The sequence below is a fragment of the Amphiprion ocellaris genome, chromosome 15 (assembly GCF_022539595.1).
Source record: "Amphiprion ocellaris isolate individual 3 ecotype Okinawa chromosome 15, ASM2253959v1, whole genome shotgun sequence".
Classification (NCBI taxonomy): Eukaryota; Metazoa; Chordata; class Actinopteri; family Pomacentridae; genus Amphiprion; species Amphiprion ocellaris.
In genome coordinates, this window is record NC_072780.1 from 12098661 (window position 1) to 12121092 (window position 22432).

The window sequence follows — 22432 nt, forward strand, 5'->3', positions numbered from 1 at the left end:
ACTTTCGAATGCTTACCACAATTAATTCATGCAACAAACGGGTGTTTTTGACGTGTGCTCATTAGAGACACAAGTGAACGAGCCGTTTGAACTTTTAACGACTGTTGCCACTGCCTCGGCTTCCAAAACTTACCAACAACTTCAAACTGATTTTTTTTCCGCCTCTCTTCCCAAAAAATAACTTGCAGACGCACTAAAATGTTTCAGCAATGCCTAAAAAGTACCAACACTTGTTTATTCGTTATTTTTGTTGTTTCAACGCAGTTCTCCGAGTAGCCACAAGATGGCGGCGTTGCTCCCGAGACGGTGAGTAAAAGAAGGAGGGATTTCCTCCTCCTCCTCCTCCTCAACATCATCCTGTTCTTCCTCGGGATGTATCGGCGTGCGGTGCACCTGTTTAATGTCTTATTTGGCTCTTCGGCCTCCGAAATGCCCCTTTTTAACCCTTGCAACCAGTAACCACACGAAAAGGTTTAAACGACCTATTCGGTGGTAGCAGAGAGGCCTCGGTGCTGAGAGATTTGAGGCAACGTTAGAGGATGTGTTGATTTTTTTTTTTCTCCGAGGTGCAGCAGTGAGACAGCATCTTTGCCGGGTGACACATCATTATCACTACGAGTGGATAAGGTACGAGGGGAACAATAACACTATATTTACGCTGTTGTTGTCCATGAAATAGCCTTCTGTTTGCACAGGTGGTTAGCCAAATCCACAGTAGAAATAAATAGCAAGGCCTTAACCGCGTCGACGTTTGTATAAACGGTGTCACATTGGCAATTAGCTTGCTGCGAATGCATTAATTTCCTGCTAACGTTAGCCACTTACACCACCATACAGATGTATGCAGATTTAGCCGTGTGACTTGTGTTGTTACCTCATGACATGTCAGTTCCTTTATTTATTGTGCTACTGTATGAAACGGCCTACTTATACCTTTTTACACACACACATAGACGTGGCCGTAATTGTCTCATTATTTAAATATGCATGCTAGCATTTGCTGTTTGCTCACCCAACATGAACAGTGGATGGCTTAGCTTATGAACTGTTTGCATGCAATTGTCATCAAATAAGTGTATTGCAATATGCATCCCATTCTAAGGTTTGGTGACAGTGTTTGATATTTTGATTGAATGGACCAAGTAGCTAAACATAAGAAGTAGCTCCCTCAATATAGCCTACATCCACTGAATATTTTCTTCTGAAATAGACTCAAGTTTCAAAAGCCCTCTTAACCTACTGTTGACATCTGTATTGTGACTATCAAGTCCTTATTGTTTGCAGGATTATGAGTCTGCTCTATACAGATGTATAACTGCCACACCCAGTGGATTTTCTAAATCATTAGTTACTTGCTTACTGGAGACACTCCTTTATCTTGTGTTATACTGTAATGAAACCATATCAGTTTCATATATAGTTCATTCATGTTTGGTCCTCTTACCTAAAGCCCCGCGTGACACCATGTCGGACAAAAGTGATCTAAAAGCCGAGCTTGAACGCAAGAAGCAGCGCCTCGCCCAGATCAGGGAGGAAAAGAAAAGAAAGGAGGAGGAGAGGAAGAAGAAAGAGGTAAGGAAAAAAGTGAGTAAATTCACACTACCGGCACTCATATTGTATCACACTCTAGTGTGCGTTGTTTTTGTGTTTGACTGCTTTTTGTCAGGCCGTGACACGTAAAAGGCCGAGGTTGTGTGTGTCCATGCATACAAACATCTATGTGTTTGCAGAAGGTTGGTGTTGGAATTTTGGATCAAAATGTGCCTACACATGCATGTTTTAATTTCTTCTTTAAATCATTGCATGCTTGTTGTGAACCTGTTCTTTAGTATATGATCTGTAAACACATGTTTCTCTATGTATCCTGAGCAGTCAGACAGTCAACAGAAGACAGAGGCGACCCCAGAAGATTCAGACTTAGATCGCAAGCGCAGAGAGACGGAGGCCCTGCTGCAGAGTATCGGCATCTCACCGGAGCCTCCACTTGGTACGTAATGTCCTCATAATCTAAGCAATAAATCAGATATTGTTTCTCTGTTCCCCTGTGATTTTCCTGCAAAAACAGACTGTTCCAATACAATTGCTTCCCTAATTACAGCCAAATAATCTCTAAGAAGCCCTTTAATGATTTGACTATGGCCACCATACAATGTGTAATTTCTTAAAATAATCAAGCCAGTAGTGCCTTACAGAAAATATGTGAAAATATATAATTATCTGAGTTGTCACGGCTCTGTATATTGTAGTAGTAATGTTTTTGTTTGTTTACTATACTTTGATTCTGTGATTTCCTGTTCACACCGAGGCTGGACTTCACCAAACGTTTTTTTTCCAATTACTTTGAAGTGACATATTTAAACTCTCTTTTTATCATCTTTTATGTGGCACCATTTGAGTGTGTCATACTTTCGAATAGTGTATTTGGGCATTAATAATATTTCTGTTCTGTAGTTTGGTTGAAATAATTGATGTAAGATAGTATTTATAAAAACTGACCCACATAAAGTGCTGCTCAGGACATATCTTTTCTTTACTTTTACACAAATCTGAAATGTTATAATAGGTTGAATCCCCAGGGTGTCTGTCACCTCCAGCAAGATTTTGGCAGAGCAGTGTTCTCTAGTGGTCTGAAATTATAATAACACCCTCAACACCTCAAAACTGGGTTCACTGCTTTGCCTATTATTAGCTTAAGTTATTTATAATTTGTCTTCAAAAGCAGCAGTGTACAAAAACAAGGAAAAAACACTTCAGTTGATACCCTAATACACCTCTCCTACCCTTGAAACATTTATTCTATTTGTCCCTCACGTTTCACTGTGTTGCTTTTCATCCAAGTTTTTGGAGTGGTCCCGCCTTTGCAGCTTTTAATGTAAGATGCTTATTATTTTCGTATTTTAGTCCCGACCCCTGTGTCCCCCTCCAAATCAGTGAGCACGCCCAGTGAGACAGGGAGCCAGGACTCAGCTGATGGAGGCGCAGCAGGCAGGTAGGCCAAAGTCACACATTTCATTCAAAAGTTCAGTGTCACACTGTTTTCCGGGTTCATTAGTTGCATTCTCCCCTGTTTTGTGACTCAGTTAAAAGAGTACAGCGTTTAAATTTTGTAAATGAAAAACATTTTCAAATCTTCCTACATACACAATGTTATGTAAAACAAAAATCAACTTTTAGACAGTTGTGGAGGAAATAAGACACTCTCTCCCATACCAGGCATGCTCTTTGAGAGCTTACCAATAATCTTTATAGTGTATCAAGGCACATATGCCCTAACCTGATGGCGTAATTTCTAAAAACGATGATAATTTCAAGGGGTTTTCGACTTGAACTATTTATGGTCCTTTTTCACGTATTTTCTGTCTCCTTTCTTGTCAATGGCACAACAGGTTTAGGTAAGAATGGGTGTCACTAACGGTGAAGTTGCCTAAAATTTTGAATGTGGTATCTGTCATTTGTCATGGCATCCAGTGTTTTGATGACCACTGTACAGCTTTTAATCTCATAGCTAGTCCTGAGAGATTAAATGTGATGTTGAGGTAAGTGTCAGCTGTAGTCTTTTTATGTAAGGTAAATCTTAAAAGTGAACATGCTGAGAGATGCAAACTTCCCTGTATCATCTGTGCAAGTAAGCCCGCATTGGTAAACTTTCAGAAAGCAGCCTTGGTGAGCCAGTCAGTGAAATATGTTCTGAATTTAGAACAATTTGCATGAAACATGTAATTTTTGCAAAAAAAAAGTAGCTCATTTGATCACAAAATATAAGCTTTTCCATGTGTTGCCCATAGGTTGCAGCAGTAATTATAAAATGTGTCATACACGCTCATTCCACTGCAGCATTAACTTACACGCTTATACATTCATTACTCACCAGACCAGTGCAGGAGCTATTTATCTGAGCTTCTGCACATAGCTGCTCTGGTGAATGCTGTTAAGACGAGTGGTCATCAAGCGCTTTCCATTTGCTTTTTAATGGCAGCTGAGTGTGCGGTCAATGTGTGAGTGATGCCTTCAAGGGTCATTAGTGACGTGTTGTTCTGGTATAGCCAGGGGTGGAATTGGGGCCGAAGAACGTGTGAAAGTTCCTAATGCAAAGGAATTCTCTTATGTAAGATTTTTCATTTCTTTTTAGCTTTTACCAATTGGATTTTACAAATTGGTGAGTTAGTACTAACGCCTGGAATGAAAGATTTTGTCCCCCAAATCCACCCTGGATGATGGCATGCCATTTTGAGCTTCTCCATTTGTGGCTGTGTATGTGTGTGTCCCTTCTTAGGTCAGTTTTCTCTAAAAACAAGTCCCAAGCACAGAGCTCAAGGTAAGCATTTTCACGTCAAACCCAGGAATCTCCCTTACCTTTCTTTAGCTGAGGTTACCTGAACACAGAGGCACCCACAGTGTTGTCAGTGGTCGTATCGATGTTCCCATCATGATTTATAAGATCAAAACAGTGCAGTGCCCTTCTTCCTTCATTTCTCTGCTCTGCTGTCTTCCTGTCTGAAGCCCTGCTGTCTCCCTTAATACCAGGTTGAAAGATTTCTGCTCGCATGAGTTGAGCCACAGAAGTCATTTCAGTTTTCACAGAGCTGACAGTGCTGCTTAAAGTGTCATCACTGTTACTGTAAAACAGCTGGTCTGTCAGGCTAAAGAAAAGTCTTGCCACTCTCACCTGGCGCTGTGTGGCAGAAGCTGAATGTGTAACGGGCGTGTTCGCTGTCCCTGAAGGTATCATCAAGAAGTGTAGTATTGTTGGGAGCATTATCCCCAACAGCTGGTATATTTCAGCCAGCTTGCCATAAAACTCCAAGCTTTATAGTGGCTAATTGATTTCCCTATAAGTAAATTAGTGATTCCTCCCCAATATGAAGCAAGCTAGACCTGCCAAAGAACCATACAAATGCTCTGAATGAGCTCAGCAGTTTTCTCACAGTTTGTCCTACTCATTGATGATGCATGGAAAGTACATTGTCATGTATGAAAAGCAAGCTAAGTCTTTATTTATGATTTTATGTTGGTTGTTGTCAAATGTTTAACACTTAAATGTTGAGTGTGTGATATGAGTTATCCTGTGGATGTGAGACAGAAATATTTATGTAAAAACATGCATGAAAACAGCAGCTCACAAGCCCATTATATGTGGGAAATACGTTGCACATGTCCTAGTCAGTCATGTTAGAGACAAAACATTTTTCAGTTACAAAGTATGATTTTTTTTTAATCAATCAATGCAGCATTAGAAATATTGTTATTGAGATAAACCATCCATGCGTTCCTTTACCTCCAGACTGAATCAGTGTCAATGATGTTTTCTTTAACTTGAGGTTGTAGATAATTACAAATGTCATACAGCCTCTTCTGCAGAGTCTTCATCAGGACCTTAGGACCTTCTATCATACTGCAGTGAAACTTTTAGATTTCAGTGTATCAGTATTTCCAAATTAGAAATTATAAGAAATCAATAGCAACATATGAGCAGAGATCTTTAAACAAAAAGCGTATACTGATGTATAATGAATTATAATATCTCTCTAATGTATAGCCCTCCCACTCCAGGTCCACTTATCTAAACATTTATCCATTAATGGTGCTATCTTCGCATGAAATTCAATGGGAATTCCTGTGTTAAGCTGTTCTCTAGATAAGTGGTCTGTGGGTGAGTGTGTGTGTGCGCACATACATGTGGTAATGTGTGTCTGTGCGCCATAGATACATGTGTGCCAGTGTTTGCGTGTTTGTTGAAATGTGTCTGTTTGTAAACATGCATGTCCTCTCTTGCCCCCCCTCTGTTGGTGACATCAGGACACTGCAGTGGGACACAGACCCGTCTGTGCTGCAGCTGCAGGCCGATTCTGAGCTCGGGTACATCTTTCTCCTCTCCTCTTGTTCAATGTCTGGAAAAAAAAAAATGACACTGAGAAACATCTTATTTTTCATTGCATGGCATAATCAAAAGACATTTGGCTTTATGTAGATAGTACATTTAAAGGTTTGATGAGTTTGACTTTATTCTTTAAAATGAAAAAATATTCCCTTGTCTACAGGACAATTTGAGTTTATAAACGTGATAACTATGCTAATAACAATATTTTGTCTGTCATCCAGGCGCAGGATGCAGAGGCTGGGGGCCTCTAAGATCACACAGGTAGACTTCCTTCCCAAAGAGGTGGTCTCTTACAGCAAGGAGACACAGACACTACTCACCGCCCACCTGTCTGAAGGTGAATATTTGTGTGTGTGCCTGAGTGACATGAAAAATATTGTGCCATTCCATATCTTCTACTTTCTCTGTCAAATTCAAACTGTTCTGGGGTCTGTTGGGCACCAAGGGTCACAAGAAGCACCAAAAGGTTTCACATTGCAATGACTGTCATTGCTGCGTGGTTGAATTTGATACTACTTTTGTTAGCCAGTGCTAAGCTTGCAACTCTGCAATGGTTTAAAGATCTTAGACAGAGAGTGGCGAGCAGGAGAACAGGGCATGGAGAAAGTAACAAGTGTCTGACTGTCAGTTATTGTGTCTTCAGTCACAGAGCTTCATGCTTTTGGCTTTTAGTTATAAGTGGAAGCAGGCTGACATTTGCAATTCAGCCAAGATTAGTTGATGGATGCTGGATGATTGCATGGCGACGTACATCTTTGCAGACATGTGTAGATACTGTTTTCCACCTAAATTTCATAGTTACACTTATGGACAGTGTTGTATTCCTCAATAGAAAAACTGTCATTCAGGCCATCGTGATTTAGTGTGGGAAGAAATGGTGCGCTTGAAAAATTTTGGTTTTGTGCGTATGTGTATATGTGACTTTATGTGTGCGTGGGCAGCAGCACATGTGCTTTAAGAATGTGAGGTCATGTGGGCATGCATGTGAAAATGCATATGTGCATGTTTGATTCTGCAAGTGGGCGTTCACATGTGTTCTGAGCTGCAGCGACTAAACAGATCCATATGTTCAAAGCTTTATTCCTGCACTGGATCTGGCAGAATATTGGTATTTGTGAATTTGGGGAATATACTGCAGATTTAGGTATTTTTCTATTGGAGGAGAAGGTAAATGGAGATTTGGAAGGAGGACAAGTGGAGTTTTTCCACTAAATTGAACTTAAATTCTTTGCTGCTGACATGTAGATATTCCATTCAGAAATGTCTTCTTCACGTGTTGGAATGCACATACACTGACTCCTCCACTTGCTGTGTCCATCCAAACCGACACTCAGAAACTCGCAGACGCACACGTACACATGTGCACACACACTCCTTATCATCTCCTCTATCTTCAGTGTTTTAGTTGCCAAGACAGCTGGCAGCCATGTGACTGTGAAGGGGTTGTACTTCCTGCTTCCTGTCATTATAATAGATGGTCTGGTGTGGATTGCCCCCCCTCCACCAACAACCACCATGCACATACACACGTCTGTCCTGATCAGCATCCAAATGGCCTGCTTCAACTCCCCCAGTTTCCTTGACAGAACCAGGAATAGATCATTTATTCAACAAGTGCACAGACACCAACTCACATATGTGTGCTGGAATACATATACACAAACAAGTACCAATTTATATACACAACAGAACCTGTTTTTCTTTATCAAATTTGTTCACACATACAAGGCCTCAGTAAACAAACATTATACTGTTGTAAAGTGTACGAGACAATTAGTCAGACTAGCAGTTAACCAGACAAAAAAATCCAACTGTTACAGTACACAGGTCAAATAGTCTGTGTACACATTAACAAATACACACATGGTGACGGGTTAGCGCCTGCAGCAATGCTATATGTTGATCCATTTTGGTTTGTTTGTTTTCAGCTTCTACGAGTATGTTCAGGAGGGGTGTGTGCGTGTGTGCGTGTGTCAGTGTGTGTGTGCGTGCGTGTGTGTGTGTGTGTGTTAGAGAGAACATCTGGGAACCAGAGCAGACCTGTGGTGGTCTGCAGGGAGGTGACCTTGGCCTCAGGAGACCCTTCATTTGCAGACTACCACAAAGCTTGTGTGTCTAGAGAGGAAGGAAAGAGGCAGATGGTAACACCTGCCTGCATTTCTGTTCAGCCTGATTCTTTTTGTTGATTGCTGAACCCAACTTGCAACACACGTCTCATTTTCAGCTTGTAGATATAGGTTGTTTACATAGTTAGGCTTCAACTTAAAATTTCAATAGAATGTTCAGGAAAAAAGTTCAAATATTAAATTAGTCATAATTCTAGTTATTTAAAAATGTTAAATGCAAAGTGTTGTGAAATTTTTCATGTTCAGTAAAAGGCTATTGAACCCAACTTAAACTAAGCTTAGGCACCCTCAGAAATAGTGACTTTGAGCTTTAAAAGCATATTTGTGTTCAGTACATACATCTGCTGTGTTTCTGTGCTTCTGTGTTTTAAGCATGCTCTGAGCATAGAGAGCTAATGATCTCAGCTTGAAGCTCCTGGTGTTTTTACACAACTGCAGCACTAGCGAATGTTAAGTGTTTCCATTGTCCAACAGCTTTGCTCTGATGACTGGATTGATGATTGACATTGCTGGGGTCGTGCTGTGGTAACAGGGTGGTGAGTGAACCAAATTAAAGGAGAATTTCAACCTGGTTTGTTCTCCATTCATGTGGCTATTGTGTCATTGCTAACTTTGCACTCTTGCCCTCTGTTTCAAGGAAATGGACTTTAGCAGGGGCCAATTAGCATGAGCTCCCTGCAGCTTTTCAAAGATTGCAGATTTTTGCATGAATCATTTTACACACTTGTTTTTAGACTCACTGACAGGAAAGTAGATGCAGAAATTGGCTCCCTGGAATGTGGATTTTGCTAACTATATCAGCTTTTACTTACCAAATGGAAAGCTGAGCATTTGGTCTGGTCTTAGGCTATTCTTCCAGTTGATTTTAGGGGAGGGAAACATCTCCAGGATTTTTTTCAAAGCTGCAGATTTATTATAGTTTTACAGCTGGCATTTTTGTGTGAGTGGTAGTCATTGTAATCATTTTAAACAGTTGATGGATGAGTCAGGGATTCTCTCATGGCTTCTTTACCCTGTGAACTTCTGACCTACTATGTTCTCATGTTTGCCCCTAAGTCCAGTGTGGCTGGCTGCATGTGTTTGTGTGTGTGACGTGAGTGTGCTCTTAACGACACTGAATGCATTTTAATCAAATTGGATTTGATCTGACTTTGCTTGTGTTCTACTTCTACACAAGAGTTTGTGTTTTAAAGCTCCCATAAAATCTGTGTGTGTGACTCTCATTTAAACCAGTTAATGCTAAGGTTTTTCATTTCCGTGACCAATTAGCCTCCATATAATTGTGATGTGTTGCCGTCTGCGTATGTTGTTTTCCCATTGGCTGCTCACAGATGTGTCTGTACCGAGTGCCCATTGTGCCAGGCAATCGGATTAGCCCTAGTCACGGTTGGCTCCAGCTATTTACTGCTATTCTAATGAGTATGAATGGACACGCTTGTTGTGAGGGATAGATGCTTTGTCTGAGGACATAGCAGGAAAATAAAGTAATGTCCACTATCGTGTGTGTGATGGTAAACTGGCCTACAAAGGTCAAACAAAATGTTTTGGGTAGTTGGCGTTTCATGCAGGTAATTCAAATTGACTATATGTTTTTCACCTAAAACAGAATTTAATAGTAGTAAATCGTTATATCCTTTTAGTGTTGTTTGTTCGTACTATTTGTTTTTTCTGAAACGTAATATTTAAGGTATGATAAGTATAAAGACAGTGATAATAATTCAGCAGGTGTAACTTTTCTGCTGTATAAGGTGGTAATGTCAAGTCAGTTTTATTTATATACATTAGTATGCTTTACACAGGCTTTAAAATTTGTATAGTATGCAACATCTTTCGTCTTTAGACATTCAAATAGAATGAGAAAAAACTCCCTAAAAAAACCCTCTAATGTGAGAAAAATAGAAAAAAATGGGAGAGATCACTCTTTGAAGATGGACAAATGTGTAGTAGATGCCATGTGTACAGAATAGAGCAATATAGAAGTTTACAGCGTGGACAATCAGGATATAAAATTACAGAGATAAATGTCATACACTCTAAAGAGGGAAGGAAGATGTGAGATTTCGCATAGTTCTGGTGAAATATAGGCAACCTTTCTATCCCTCTCTTTGTTTCCTCCTTCATTCCTTCTTGAACCAGCCAACACCCCTTGGCCATGAATGAAGCACATGTCAGTACTTTGACAGTCCCACTCTACTTCACTTATTCCCATCTGAAGATGACTATCAGTATGTGTAATGTGACTGTGCTTACATGAGATGTTGGCATGATAGAGAAAGGTCATGTGGATTGTAGGCATTTTGTGAAGGTGGATGCGCACGTATACAAGTGTGCAGGTTTGCATGGGAGTAGTGTGAGGCAGACTCAGTTTGTAGTAAATTGGTTTCGCTCAGTGGAGCCTTAAAAGACCCATAATGGGTTGCAGTGGAAAGTAGCCAATGAAACACAGAAAAAATTAAGGGAAGGGAGAACGAGCGAATGTAAAAGGTGAAGAGAAATTTGTGGTCACTCGAGATTAAACAGAGGAATGGAAGAAACAAATGGAGGAAAAGCAGTAGAGGCCACCAAGGGACGATGAAGCAGCTCTGATACTAAAGCGGTAATTGTTAGCAGTGAACCAGAATTAGGCCCTCAGAAATACAACTCTGTGTATTTGTGTGTAAGTTGAAATTGCAACTTTGGATAATGCCTGTCTTAGGGTTAAAAGTTCCAGGGGTCAAGAGTATATGTTAATATTTGTGCGTCCTTATGCAAAAATCTGTGTGCATGACTCTCTGTCTTGCCTCTGTAATATTTTCTGGTCCATTAGTTTTCAGGCTCTGTACAGCTTGAGTGTATAGTTGGTCAGAAATTCACTCCTTGAGTATATTTACTGCAATAAGAGGCTTTCTTTTGACATTTGGTGGAGTGGTAATGGCCTTTAATTGCAAGAGAAACTCAATGTCCAAGCACTATTCTAAAAAGACACTCACATTCTTGTAAATACTCACACACATACACACAAGCATTCAGATTCATAAACCTAAACACACATGTGCACAGTGACATACACAGGAATAAACAAGCATAAACACACCCACAGCAATATACACATGGACACTGACAAAGTGGCCACACACACACATGCGCATACGTAGGTAAATATAGGGTAGGGTTGTGTAGACGTCTTAATTACACTGTTTTCTTGTTGGCAGGTGACAGATCATAGTGCTGTTGTAAAGCAATCAGGAGGGAAAGTAGAGTTGAACTTGCCTCAATCATTTTATCCTGCATCTCCTCTTTTGGCTTTTCTACAATCCAGTGGCGCAACGATGCGTTCAAATAAAAACTGTGAATATAACAGTCCCAGTCTGTATGAAACTGACATGACTGATGGATTTGTGGGCAGTATTCAAGGCCCTGGAAGGAGGAATGTGGTTGAATGAGTGTGTATTTTGCATGGTTAGGCTCTTGCATGTTTCTATATGTGTCTATGTATGCGCATATATACTTGTACCCAGCCACATATGGAAGTGCTTGTCTCATACATTGTTGTCCCAGCCAGGCAGCTACAACAGGCCGAGCAGACCAGAGGGTGTGTGTGTGTCTGTGTGTGAGAGAGAGGGAGTGAATGTGTGTGTTTTCTAAAGGCTAAATTCATGTCAAGGATAACCACAGTGAGTGTACCCAAAGGACCCTGAACAAAATGTACTCATTTTACTTTGAATTTGTTCTGCTGTAAGTACATATAAGAATTGTCTTTTTATGTTTGGTGACTTCTGGACTTCTGAAAGAGTTATTGCCTCGAGGTAGCAGTTCAAACCAAGTGTGTATGTGCTGTACGTGCATATGTACACACTTCAGATCAGACATGACTTTTGCTGTTATGATCTCCCCTGGTGTTTTCCCTTCAGAAGCCCATAATCGTCCAACGCTTCTCGCTTTCTCTCTTTATAAAACAACCCTGAGTTTGGCTTTCATCGTCATCGCCCTCAAAAGTGCACAGCCTTCACTCCCGTTTCACTTGCAAAATTGATGCAGGGTCCCAAGTGGTTTCTGTCAAAATGGCCATGGCAGTCAAAGCCCAGAAAAAACTCTTGATATTAGAGAAAAATAATGTCTTTCGCAGCGCGTAAGGTATTCCAAGTGAGTCACAGATGATTGCAATTTTCCCCTATGACCACCGTATAATAAGGTACATGAACCCTTTCTTCATCTCCCTCCCTCCAGCTTTCTCTCTCTCTTTGGTAAAATGGCCATCATCCAAAATAATATTTGCCATCTGATGAGTGCTTGAGATGAGTAGGAATACAGTTTCATGTTTCCCTTTTTTTCTCTTTTCAACCTTTTCCTTCTTTTTTTCTTTTACGTTCGCGTTTTGTTGAATTTGACTTTTTGACATGCGCGCCCCACCCTTTCCCCCTTTGTTGCATTTTTTTTTATACATGTGTAAAACAACAGTGGGTCTTTACCATTTGCCTGGGTGGTCTCTCTTGTACTCAGAGATCCTTTCGACTCTCCAGGGGTTTTCATCTGAGAGGGCAGCGGTTCACAGCCACACTTTGCCTGCGGCTCATAGCCCTGCTTTAGTTAGTTGTTTTGGAGGGATATTTGTTCACACTTTGTATGAAGTTTGAGCATTTTGACTGTTTTATACTCTCAATTAAAAACCCTGCATCTGTTAACAAACAACCAAACACACCAAAACCTTAATTATACACATGAACTCCAAACAAGATTTTGTCAAGTTAAAGTACATCAAGTTTGAACAAAGTCTGTTTAACATTATTCTTCATTCAACTGTGACTAAAATTCAACAAGCTTTAAAATCATCTCATTCTGTTCGAGTTACAACTGATGCAGACCTTACATTTCCACATCATTATCACAGTTTATAGCTTGACAGTTGATTGAAGTGAAATTTGATAACCCTGCTGGTTTTGTGTTGTGCAGTTTTGTAGATGTCCAGCAGGGAGCACTCTTGGCACATATACGTCTGCTCCCTCAGAGTCTCATAAACCAAAAGTGACAGAGGTTTTTATTAGAAATGAGCATCAAATGAAATTGAATTATGCTATTATAAACTCTAACAGTTTAACAATTAATCACAAACATGTGTTGCCTTTCAAAGTCCTATTTACCCTAACAAATTGGATGACAGTGACACTTTGCTGAAGGGGTGTTAAGCTCATGCATTTGTTTATTTGACAGTGTTGCTGAGCTGCTGTGAATACTTTTTACTATTTTGTACAACCCACAGGGATTCAGCCTTCGGCAGGGCTATAGAAAATGGTTGTCCCATCTGTCCATCCATCTCTCATTAAAAACTAAATGAAACAGCGTTGTCATCAGAGGGGCAAACACAGACCACCAATCGCCATCCGAGCCACACACATACATAAACACACAGATGCAGATGGCCCATTTTCTGAGTGACACAAATACCAGCTCAGATGACGTGTTGAAAAGTGAGTCAATGCCGTAGCGGTGATTTTATGTAAGAAGTTTTCTTTCTCTTGGTCTCTCTCTGTCTCTCTCTCTCTCTCTCTCTCTCTCTGACTGGGTTTTTGACAGTTTGGAAAGTTTGAAGTCATGGGTTTTAATCAGGGCCTTGCGGTGGGGCTCAGAGCATGGCATGGCGTGGCATGATGGCTCATTTTAAAGATGTGGGTCTGGGTCAGGGCCAAGCCTGGGTGGCACTGCTAGGAAGAAGTGGGGTGGGTGGGACAGACAGAGACAGAGAGGGAGAGAGAGAGAGAGAGACTGAAAGAGAGAAAGGGATGGAGAGAGAATCTACCAGCCCACAGCACACAGCAAAGTTGACCACATACCCCTAAAGGCCTGTATGGGCTGCATTAATGAAAGCAGATTATGTGTGGGCATGCATGTGTGCATACGCCGTAGACTTGGGTGTACACGGACTGGAACACACACACACACGATGTTTGATCAGTGTGGCGAAGTGTCTTGAAGAGATGAATTAATCTAAATCATGCTGTGGATTTTAGCTTCAGTTTTACATCAGGCCCTGCTGCTAATGTGTGGGTATGTGGGGAATACTTTTACCCCTACTGTGGCAATCATGACTTGATGAACCATGATGAATTTTAAACATTATTTTCTATTAAAATAAATGGAAAGGAAAAAAAACTGAGGAAAATTAACAAACTAGGTTTAGAAGATAACCAACTTTTTATGCATTTTTACTTTGTCCTCCACCTAAATATAATCCTGAGCTACTTTATAGGGAAAAAGTCTTTTACAAGCAATTACTCAACATTTGCCTGACTCTGTAGGAGGCTCAAGTGGTGCTGTTTCCCTAGAGTATGATTTGTATGCAAGAAGTTGCAACTGTGAAGGTTGTGTTAATGCCAGTATTGCTGTAGTTTTCTTTACAGTCTGTCATGTCTATATTGACTATCTACAGATAAGTGAGGTCCTTGAGCAGGTTGGACTACACCCTGACCTCTCAGTGAAAAAGATCTGTTCAAATTCACTGCTTGGATTGCTCTGAACCTTCAATTTTCTGTCCAGCCTGACTAACAGAGGTCTCTAAAATGTCAGCAGTGTTTCTTGGTGTTCAGTAAAAGAGGATGGCTGGTGCAACTGCCAAAACTTTACCAAGTAGTGTAGAATGGTGCTTATTTTAATTTCTGGCAGTGAACACTACAAAAATTAACTTCTGATAATATAATACTTTCTAGAGGTTTCCAGAGTTATTGTATAAATAGAAATCTTTTTGTTAATGCTTGTTATCGGGGCCAAAAATAACATCCAATGTGCCCAAACAAATTTCCTGTAAGTCTGTCGCATCTGATTTACTTTAGGATTGCATTATTTTATTTGAAACTTGTACCATTATATTTTGGTTAGGGTGGTGGTGGAGGGGGAAGGGGTGGAATAACAGAATCACATTACTGGAGGTGGGACGCATAAAAGTGAGAGAATTCCCCTGATGCCTCAGGTTAGTCGTAATATATGCAGAGGTAATGTGGTTGTAGGGTGGATGTGTGTGTTGTGTCTTTCTCTGACAATAAGAGGGCTAGGGTTGTTCTCGGTGAAGTTAGTGCATATGTGTATGTGTGTGTGTGTGTGTGTGTGTGTGTGTGTGTGTGTGTGTGTGTGTGTCATGCCAGGGCCACATTAGAGGAGCCTTTCAAGTCTCGTTGACCTCCTCCTACTCCTCTGCATAGTGCTTGTGTTGTGGTCTGCTTAACAGCCACCCCCCAGAACCCCTGCGAACTGTGTGTGTGTGTGTGTGTGTGTGTGCGCCCATATGATTGTGTATATGATGTTGTAGGGTTATTCCCAATGCGTGGGATCCCCCGAAATCCTGCTGGATTTCTCTTTTGTGTCCCTCTCCCCACTTCCGCCGCCTCTTCTCTCTCATATCAGTATCTCTCTTTCTTTGTGATTAGCACAATGGAGATTTGTAAAAATTATGAGTACTGTCAACTTTGATTGTGTGTGACTCAGTGAAGTAGTCACCTCCATACTGCCGTGGTGTCTGAAGAAGAAGTGTGCAGCTCTGTTCCTATAATGCAGTTGATGACAAACTTGAGGCCTGGTCTCATCCTCCCCTCTACACAAACACCCACAGCTCTTTGATAACTATGCCAATCGCTCCAAGCGTGCACTAACACATTTCAACACACTAGCGCTTACTGTGGATTGAATAAAAGGTTAGCGAACGCTTTGATCCTTGCCAAACAGAACACATGCTAACACATTACTGCTGTGACACACCATGCCATTGTGCTTTATGTACTCGCTGAAGGGGAGCAGAAGACAGTTTACATCTTTTATATGCTGTCAGTATCTTTCTCTCCACATGCTCAATAGTAGCTGCCTACTGTGAAATAATACAAGTTGTTTAAGCTAATGAAACTCTCAGCGGTGGATCAGCCTTCATTCTTTATTCCACAAACAGATCAGCACATTACTCTCACCTGAACTATTTCACTCTTCTCTTAGTCCATAAAAACAACAGTGATGCCTATACAGAATAACAAGAGCCTTAAACACTGAAAACATGGTAATAAAGACTTTATGAGCCTCAGTACCATAGCTAGTTGTGCTGTATTTACTACCTAACTTATTCCTGTTCCGATCTTTAAAGGGAACTTTTATAGGTGAAGAAAAGGTTTGAACATGTCAATAAGCAACAGGAGCTATATATTACTATATATGATATTTTCTATGTTATGCATAAATTATACAAGATTAGAAAAGTCAAACTGTATACTTGTATTTATTGTAAAAAATATCAAGTAGATTTTTTCTGATATTCATACAGAAGAAAATAAATATCAGTTGAATTCAAATAAAATTAATTTTATAGATTTCACAGCTCACTGAAAGACTGAAACAACCCTATATATCTCTAACTGTTTTACTACAAAATGTTTACAAATTTAACGCTAAAGCCTTTACTGCAAAATATTTTACTTTTCCAAAAACATGATTTAATCAGATCATCACTTCCATTATAGAGTTAGAAGATATCCTTTATTTTCTCCCCAGACAGTGCTTCTGATGCACCAACTCATGCTGTCTGTTAATACGAGTGTGACAGACGTAGTCAGTTTTCCCATTTTGAAAATCTGTTCGATATTGTTTCAGACAAATTGATGGAATATTTTTTTTTAGGTAACTGTGGCACTCAAAACTGTTGAATGTTCAGTTACTGAATGTGACGGTGGATTTTGAAATTATATTGACAAACAAATGTTATTGCCGACACACAGTCTGCTCGGTAACATACATAAAGTTTTACGACATTTTTGTTTTTTCCTACAATAGCGGTTCCACACATTCGTAGATGTCCACATAGTGCATACCTCTGTTTGTGGGTGTGTGTATCTGCATTTACAAACACTTTTACACATTTCTGTGAGTGTGTGCTTTGTATCTCCACACTATGAATCTGAGTGGCTACATACCTGCTGGGCTGTTCTGAATTGACTGCGGTCGGTCAGCATGAGTAAGCAGCCAGGGGAAGATTGAGGCAGCCAGATGCAGCGGCCCCGGGCTACCGAGGATATCATTACCCCGGGTGTGTAGCCGGCCAAAACGGGAGCCCCCAAGCGGAGTTTCATCAAGGTGGACCCCCGTCTGCGGTGAGGGGGAGGATACCAGTTAACCGGTCATCCTGCAGTGAGGAGAGGTATTAAGCGGCAGGTGGAAAGAGAAAGCATCCCGTGACTGGAATGAGGTGGAAGCAAGAAAGTGTGCAGATACTTACAGGGTTTGCAGGCAGACATGCTCACACAGTGAAAGATTGTCTCTTTCGATTTCCCTTTCCTGCTTCTTTTGCAACGCAACAGGAAACCATGTAGTGCCTCTCTGTGTGTTTGAATGATCATTTTACATAAAGATTCATATTATCTTTTCTACTTTTCAGTATCATTTACGACAGTATAGTTTTTTTGCTTTACTTTGAGCACACACAGAAACATATCTCTGAAAATTCCCTTTCAAAGCAAATAGTGTGGATATTTTTGGTGCAGGATCGTGACAGAACAACTTGATGCATGGCCACTGGCAAAGACATCAGCAGTATCTTCATACGGGAATTGGACCGTCTCTCCTCAGTGAGGTAACCCATAGGCCATGAATCACGCTGCCTTGCTCCAGAGTCCTGTGGTCCCCGGGGTTGACAGTTTGACCGCTCCTCAATGTGGTCTGTCTTCTCTCCTCACGCTCCTCCCATCCCCGTCACCACACATTCCAACCACCGGACCGGTCACGTAAGGTCAAGAAAATAGAGTAGAATATAAGATGTATGTAATGTGTGTTCCTGTTTTCTTTTTTTACATCGTGATGCTTTGCTGATTAATGAGCACAGTTTGTGGAAGAGAAAAATGACTGATGAATGACCCAAAAAAAACATTCAAGAGAAATAAACCTTCACAAGCTGAGGCATAGAGGAAAAGACAAAAGGAACTGAAAATAGGGTATCCCTGTGCGTTTCTGTTTGCAGCGTGTCTGTTTTGGCAGCTCAGACATGGAGCTAGTCTGGCAGTCTGCCTGTCTGGTCCTCTCTGGTCTCTCCTCCATACTGGTGGGTCACTGGTGTTTGGATCACTACAACTGGCTGTTAACCGCCGACTTGGATGGAGCTCCACCACCGTGTATTTGATTTAGCTTAGTCATTTATTATATACACACAGTATGAAAATTAAAGTCATATATCAAAAACGTTTACTTGGAAGTGAAACAGAAAAGAAAACACAAAGACGGATAGGGAAGGTTGTACTGGGAAGATTGATATAACGAATAAAATACGGCCACACGCTGTTATCGTAAAAGTAATAATAAAATCATTGGAGTGTTTCACTAATTGGAATTGCATTTGTAGCTTTAAAAAAACAGCAGTGAGTTCATCAAACGCTTAGACGAGTCCAAGTGATAAATGGGACAGTTCATCCGGTGCAAGAGCAGCCCTTGAGCGAGTGATTTTAACGGTGCCCCAGGCCATACTCCAGCTGAGTTAAACACACCCTGACGTGTGTGTTTCTGTGTGTGAGAGAGACACATGACATGTCTGAGGGTGTGATGTAGTCACTTCCTCCCACTGGACTGAGCAACTGTTGTCAGCTTGACCCTGCCAGTTAACCCCTCGCCACCCCTGGCACTGCGGGCGAAGGCCCTGGGTGTGCGTGTTGGAAAGGGATAGAAAGACAGATTGTATGTGTGCGTAGCGTGTGTGTTAGCAGACCACAGGTGTCTGGTCGCAGTGTCAGGGTGTTAAGAGGTCTTCAGAGAGGCCCCCGACTCTCAGCATCTGTTTCAGAGGGAGGGAGCAACAGAAAAGAGGAGGGGAGGTTGGCGAGGGTTACCAACACATGCCCTGAGGGGTGGTGGGGGCAGTAGCTGACAAGCAGGTGCCTATGTTGACAGTGACCCTTCAGACTTGAACCCCAAACACACACACCGCACACGCTTACAATAAATCCTGGAGAGTCAAGCATAATTGCAAAGCCTGATTGGAGAGGGAATCCCCTTGTACACACACACACACACACACACACACACATACATACATACACACCAACCACAGGATCTCTTTGCTGAGGGTCAAAGGTGAGAGAAAGCGAGACGAGCGCACACAACTCTTTCATTTCCTGCTGACTTTGTGTGTTTGTGATTTGGGTGCACAGTCATCAATATGTCCATGCATATGGATAATGTGGAAATTGGCATTAGCATGTTTCCTGTTATATCTCTTTTCCCAAAACAGTATGTACTCGATGCACTAATGGAACTGTAATGGAAATTCTGCAGCATTTAGGCTTTGAATTTTTATGTTTTCTAAAAAAACACATGGATACGAATGCGTGTGTTTGTAAATGAAACCCATTTGGACTGAATGTCAGTTAGTCAGGTGTACCAGTGCATGTCTGGGAATGATTATTTTGGTATGAAGGAGGGGGAGGCAGCACACAGCGGGAGGTCGAGGAAAATTGGAACAGCTGTTGATTAACATGAGTGCTCTCTCCCTTGTTTTTTTTTTTTTTTTTTTAAACTCTCTCACAGTAGAGGAAGAAGAGGAAGATGAAGAGATGATGGAGGCAAAGCCAGGCCCAGAGTCAGAGCAGCAGGATGAAGACGATAACAGGGAAACCAAAGATGGTAAGAAGAATGTATGGATGGAGGAGTAAAAATGATTATCTTTCATAATTTTAGTTGTCCTTAACCATCTTGGTAATTTAAGATATTTTTCCTTCCATTAATACCTTAATGTATGTAGTAGTTACACCCCAATCACTACAAACACAAAACTTCCCATTCTTTCTGCCCCAGGCTCCATCTTCCTTTGAATTCTCACATGTTGCTTTTTAAACTGTCACGAAACAGTCACTCGTGTGTGACACCCTCTGCCAGTCAGTGGGTGTATCAGATGTGAGGGTGGGGGTAGGTTACAGTGGGGGTTAAAGCGGGTCCGGCATATCAGCTCCATGGCATGTGGGGGTCAAACACTGATTAAAAACCTGTCACTTGACCCCTTGGCTGTATTTCAAAGTGAAGACGAATGGAGAAGTGTGTGTGTGTGTGTGCGTGCATGTGGAAGGTTCCTGTTGTAAATAGTGAAAAAAGACAAAGGGCTCTTGGGTGGATTAAAACAAAAGACATGAAGGACACACAGATGGATAGGCACATTTATATTCAGCTACAAAAATTGAATATCCATGACTGTAGCAAGTGTGAGTCAAACACACACAGAGACTGATATATGCACATACGCACTCATAAACACACAGTCATCTGTCTCCTCTCCATCCTGGCCTATTAGAAGGTCTGGCCTTTGATCTTTGCCACTCGATTGACTGGGTATTTTCTGACAACTCATAAGAAATACAAAGGGATGGTGGGGATCAAAGTCAAGAGGCAGGGTAAAGGTCGATATATGTGTGTCTGTGCATGCTTGTGTGTGTAAAATCACATGTGTGCTTGGGGACAGTGACTTCAAAAACCGGACGCCGTGCTGTGCAGCCATTACGTTCAAAGGAAGGCGGGTCGCTCAGAGGGCTTTGTTTTTCTCTTGTTTATGAAGTTCTTGCCGTAGAATTTTACTAGAAAAGATGCATTAGGAACTGTTTGTAGTTTATTATGTCCTGAATGTGATTCTGGTTTTGATAGAGATGAAGGGAATGTTAATCTGACGTCAGATGCACATAGTGAGCTTACAGTGCTTTTTATGGCAGTAGACATGACAATACAGTGTGTATGGGTTGGTAAATTTCAGTAGTAGGGTCTGCCGCTAGTTAAAAGCTCAGTGCAACAGTGTCACTTGCATCGCAATGAAAAGTCATTGCCTACTTTTAGCCTTTTACACAGTAAATTAGAGAAACCATAGTTTTGGAAGCTGTTTCTAAAAAGCTATTAAGTTAAATCAAATGCTGTTTATGTACTGCTCCTGGTAAATGTCAAATGCAATGGCTGGGACATCTGAATGACAGAGTGGTTTGGGAGCACACCACATGGGCTAAAATGCCTTCAGCCACAGAGTCCCCAGTTTGACTCCTGTTTGTCCGAGCCTTTGCTTAGTTGAAATGTGAAAATGGTATTCTGAACAGCATCCTTGTTGTGTTATGATTAAGGTGAACATCACATGACTGCAACGTCCCTGGTTCAACTACTGGAGACATTTGTTAAATTTCATCCTCTTCTCTCGCTGCATGTTTCCCTTTAATCTCCATTATAACTCCGTAATGAAGCTAAAATGGTCATACAGTAATCTAAAATGTGACAACAAAAGGTGAAATATATTGATGAAATTAATCATTAAAAACAAAAGTAAAATTGAAATGAGCAAGCAACAAAATTTTATCTGTGTTTTTTTTGTTTTGTTTTGTGTGTTGCAACATTCAACATATTTGTGGTTTAGACTGTTGATCCAAAACAAGAAATATTTACTTTTGGACTTTAGGAAAGTTAACGATGTATGCATGTAAGTCTTTGTCTTATTTTTTCTTCATATTAATGTTTTTTCCAATAGGCTCATTTCCGGTGCTTCGGGAGCTGACAGAGGAGGAGAGGCAACAGATCCTACACTCCTCTGAGTTTCAAAGTTTCTTTGACTGCAGCATCCGGGTGATGGAAAGAGCTCTGGCCGAAGACGGCGACATCTTCTTCGATTACAGCGGCCGAGACCTTGAGGACAAAGAGGGGTGGGTAGGCAGGAGGCAATAGGTTAGAGGAAGGAGATACTCAGTGTTTTAACTTGAGAGCACATGTGCATGATTTTGCTTTCATGTCTCAAAACAAGAAATGTGCTAAGACTGACTCATGCCCACTGTGTCACTCTAGGGACCCTGGAGCTGCTTTGTTCTTCAAAATACATGTCTTTGTAGTGATGTCACACTCTCAGATGGTTAAAAACGCCTGTGAACTGAACACTATCACAGCCTAAAGAGCATTGTCTTGCCATCTACAAGGTTGCCTCCAAATGGAGGTTATCAAAGTGTTGGTTGAAGTTGTAAGAGTCATTATTGCAAAGCTGTTTTAGTATACTGCTCTGCTATTATGGAAGAATGCTGCTTTTACTGACTCACTTCAACTTTGACCACTGCAGCCACAGAGAAGCATGAAGCCTGTGGTCAAATAGAGTATGTCTAAAACAGGCCATGGCCCAGCACTTAACATCTTTTTTTTTTTTTTTCCAAAGTCGTCAAAGTGTAACAGTGTTCGCTACATTTCACCACCATGTTTCATAATATATAGTGACACATAGTATTGTAGACAGTGTGGATATCTACATACGTATATAGACTACGTACGACTGAACCAAAGCCGATAGCTTTGCACTCACAGAGTTGATATGGAGAGCACAGACAAATGCAAAACTGTGGTCATACAGCTTTCTGAAGTGGCCAATGACACAACAATCTTTGTAGGATCTAGTTTGACCACTAGGAACATGCTCTTTGGTGGCTGAAATGACTGACTC

General features: G+C 41.0%; 1 protein-coding gene across 14 annotated transcripts in view; it reads left to right on the forward strand.

The window, feature by feature from the left end:
* Nucleotides 1-332: 332 nt before the first annotated feature.
* The window catches only part of LOC111583712 (cytoplasmic dynein 1 intermediate chain 1), a 53248-nt gene continuing 31148 nt past the window's right edge, over nucleotides 333-22432 (forward strand). The window contains exons 1-10 of one of the 14 annotated variants that reach the window (XM_055017997.1): nucleotides 333-627; nucleotides 1451-1584; nucleotides 1870-1987; nucleotides 2902-2989; nucleotides 4130-4156; nucleotides 4274-4315; nucleotides 5797-5856; nucleotides 6100-6215; nucleotides 19519-19614; nucleotides 21482-21653. In XM_055017997.1, coding sequence (XP_054873972.1) covers nucleotides 1465-1584; nucleotides 1870-1987; nucleotides 2902-2989; nucleotides 4130-4156; nucleotides 4274-4315; nucleotides 5797-5856; nucleotides 6100-6215; nucleotides 19519-19614; nucleotides 21482-21653 — 839 coding nt within the window. In that variant the 5' untranslated portion in view covers nucleotides 333-627; nucleotides 1451-1464. Of the gene's footprint in view, nucleotides 628-1450; nucleotides 1585-1697; nucleotides 1734-1869; nucleotides 1988-2901; nucleotides 2992-4129; nucleotides 4157-4269; nucleotides 4316-5796; nucleotides 5857-6099; nucleotides 6216-19518; nucleotides 19615-21481; nucleotides 21654-22432 lie in introns of those variants that run through there. The other 13 variants (XM_055017998.1, XM_055018000.1, XM_055017999.1 and 10 more) reach the window with 13 other exon arrangements.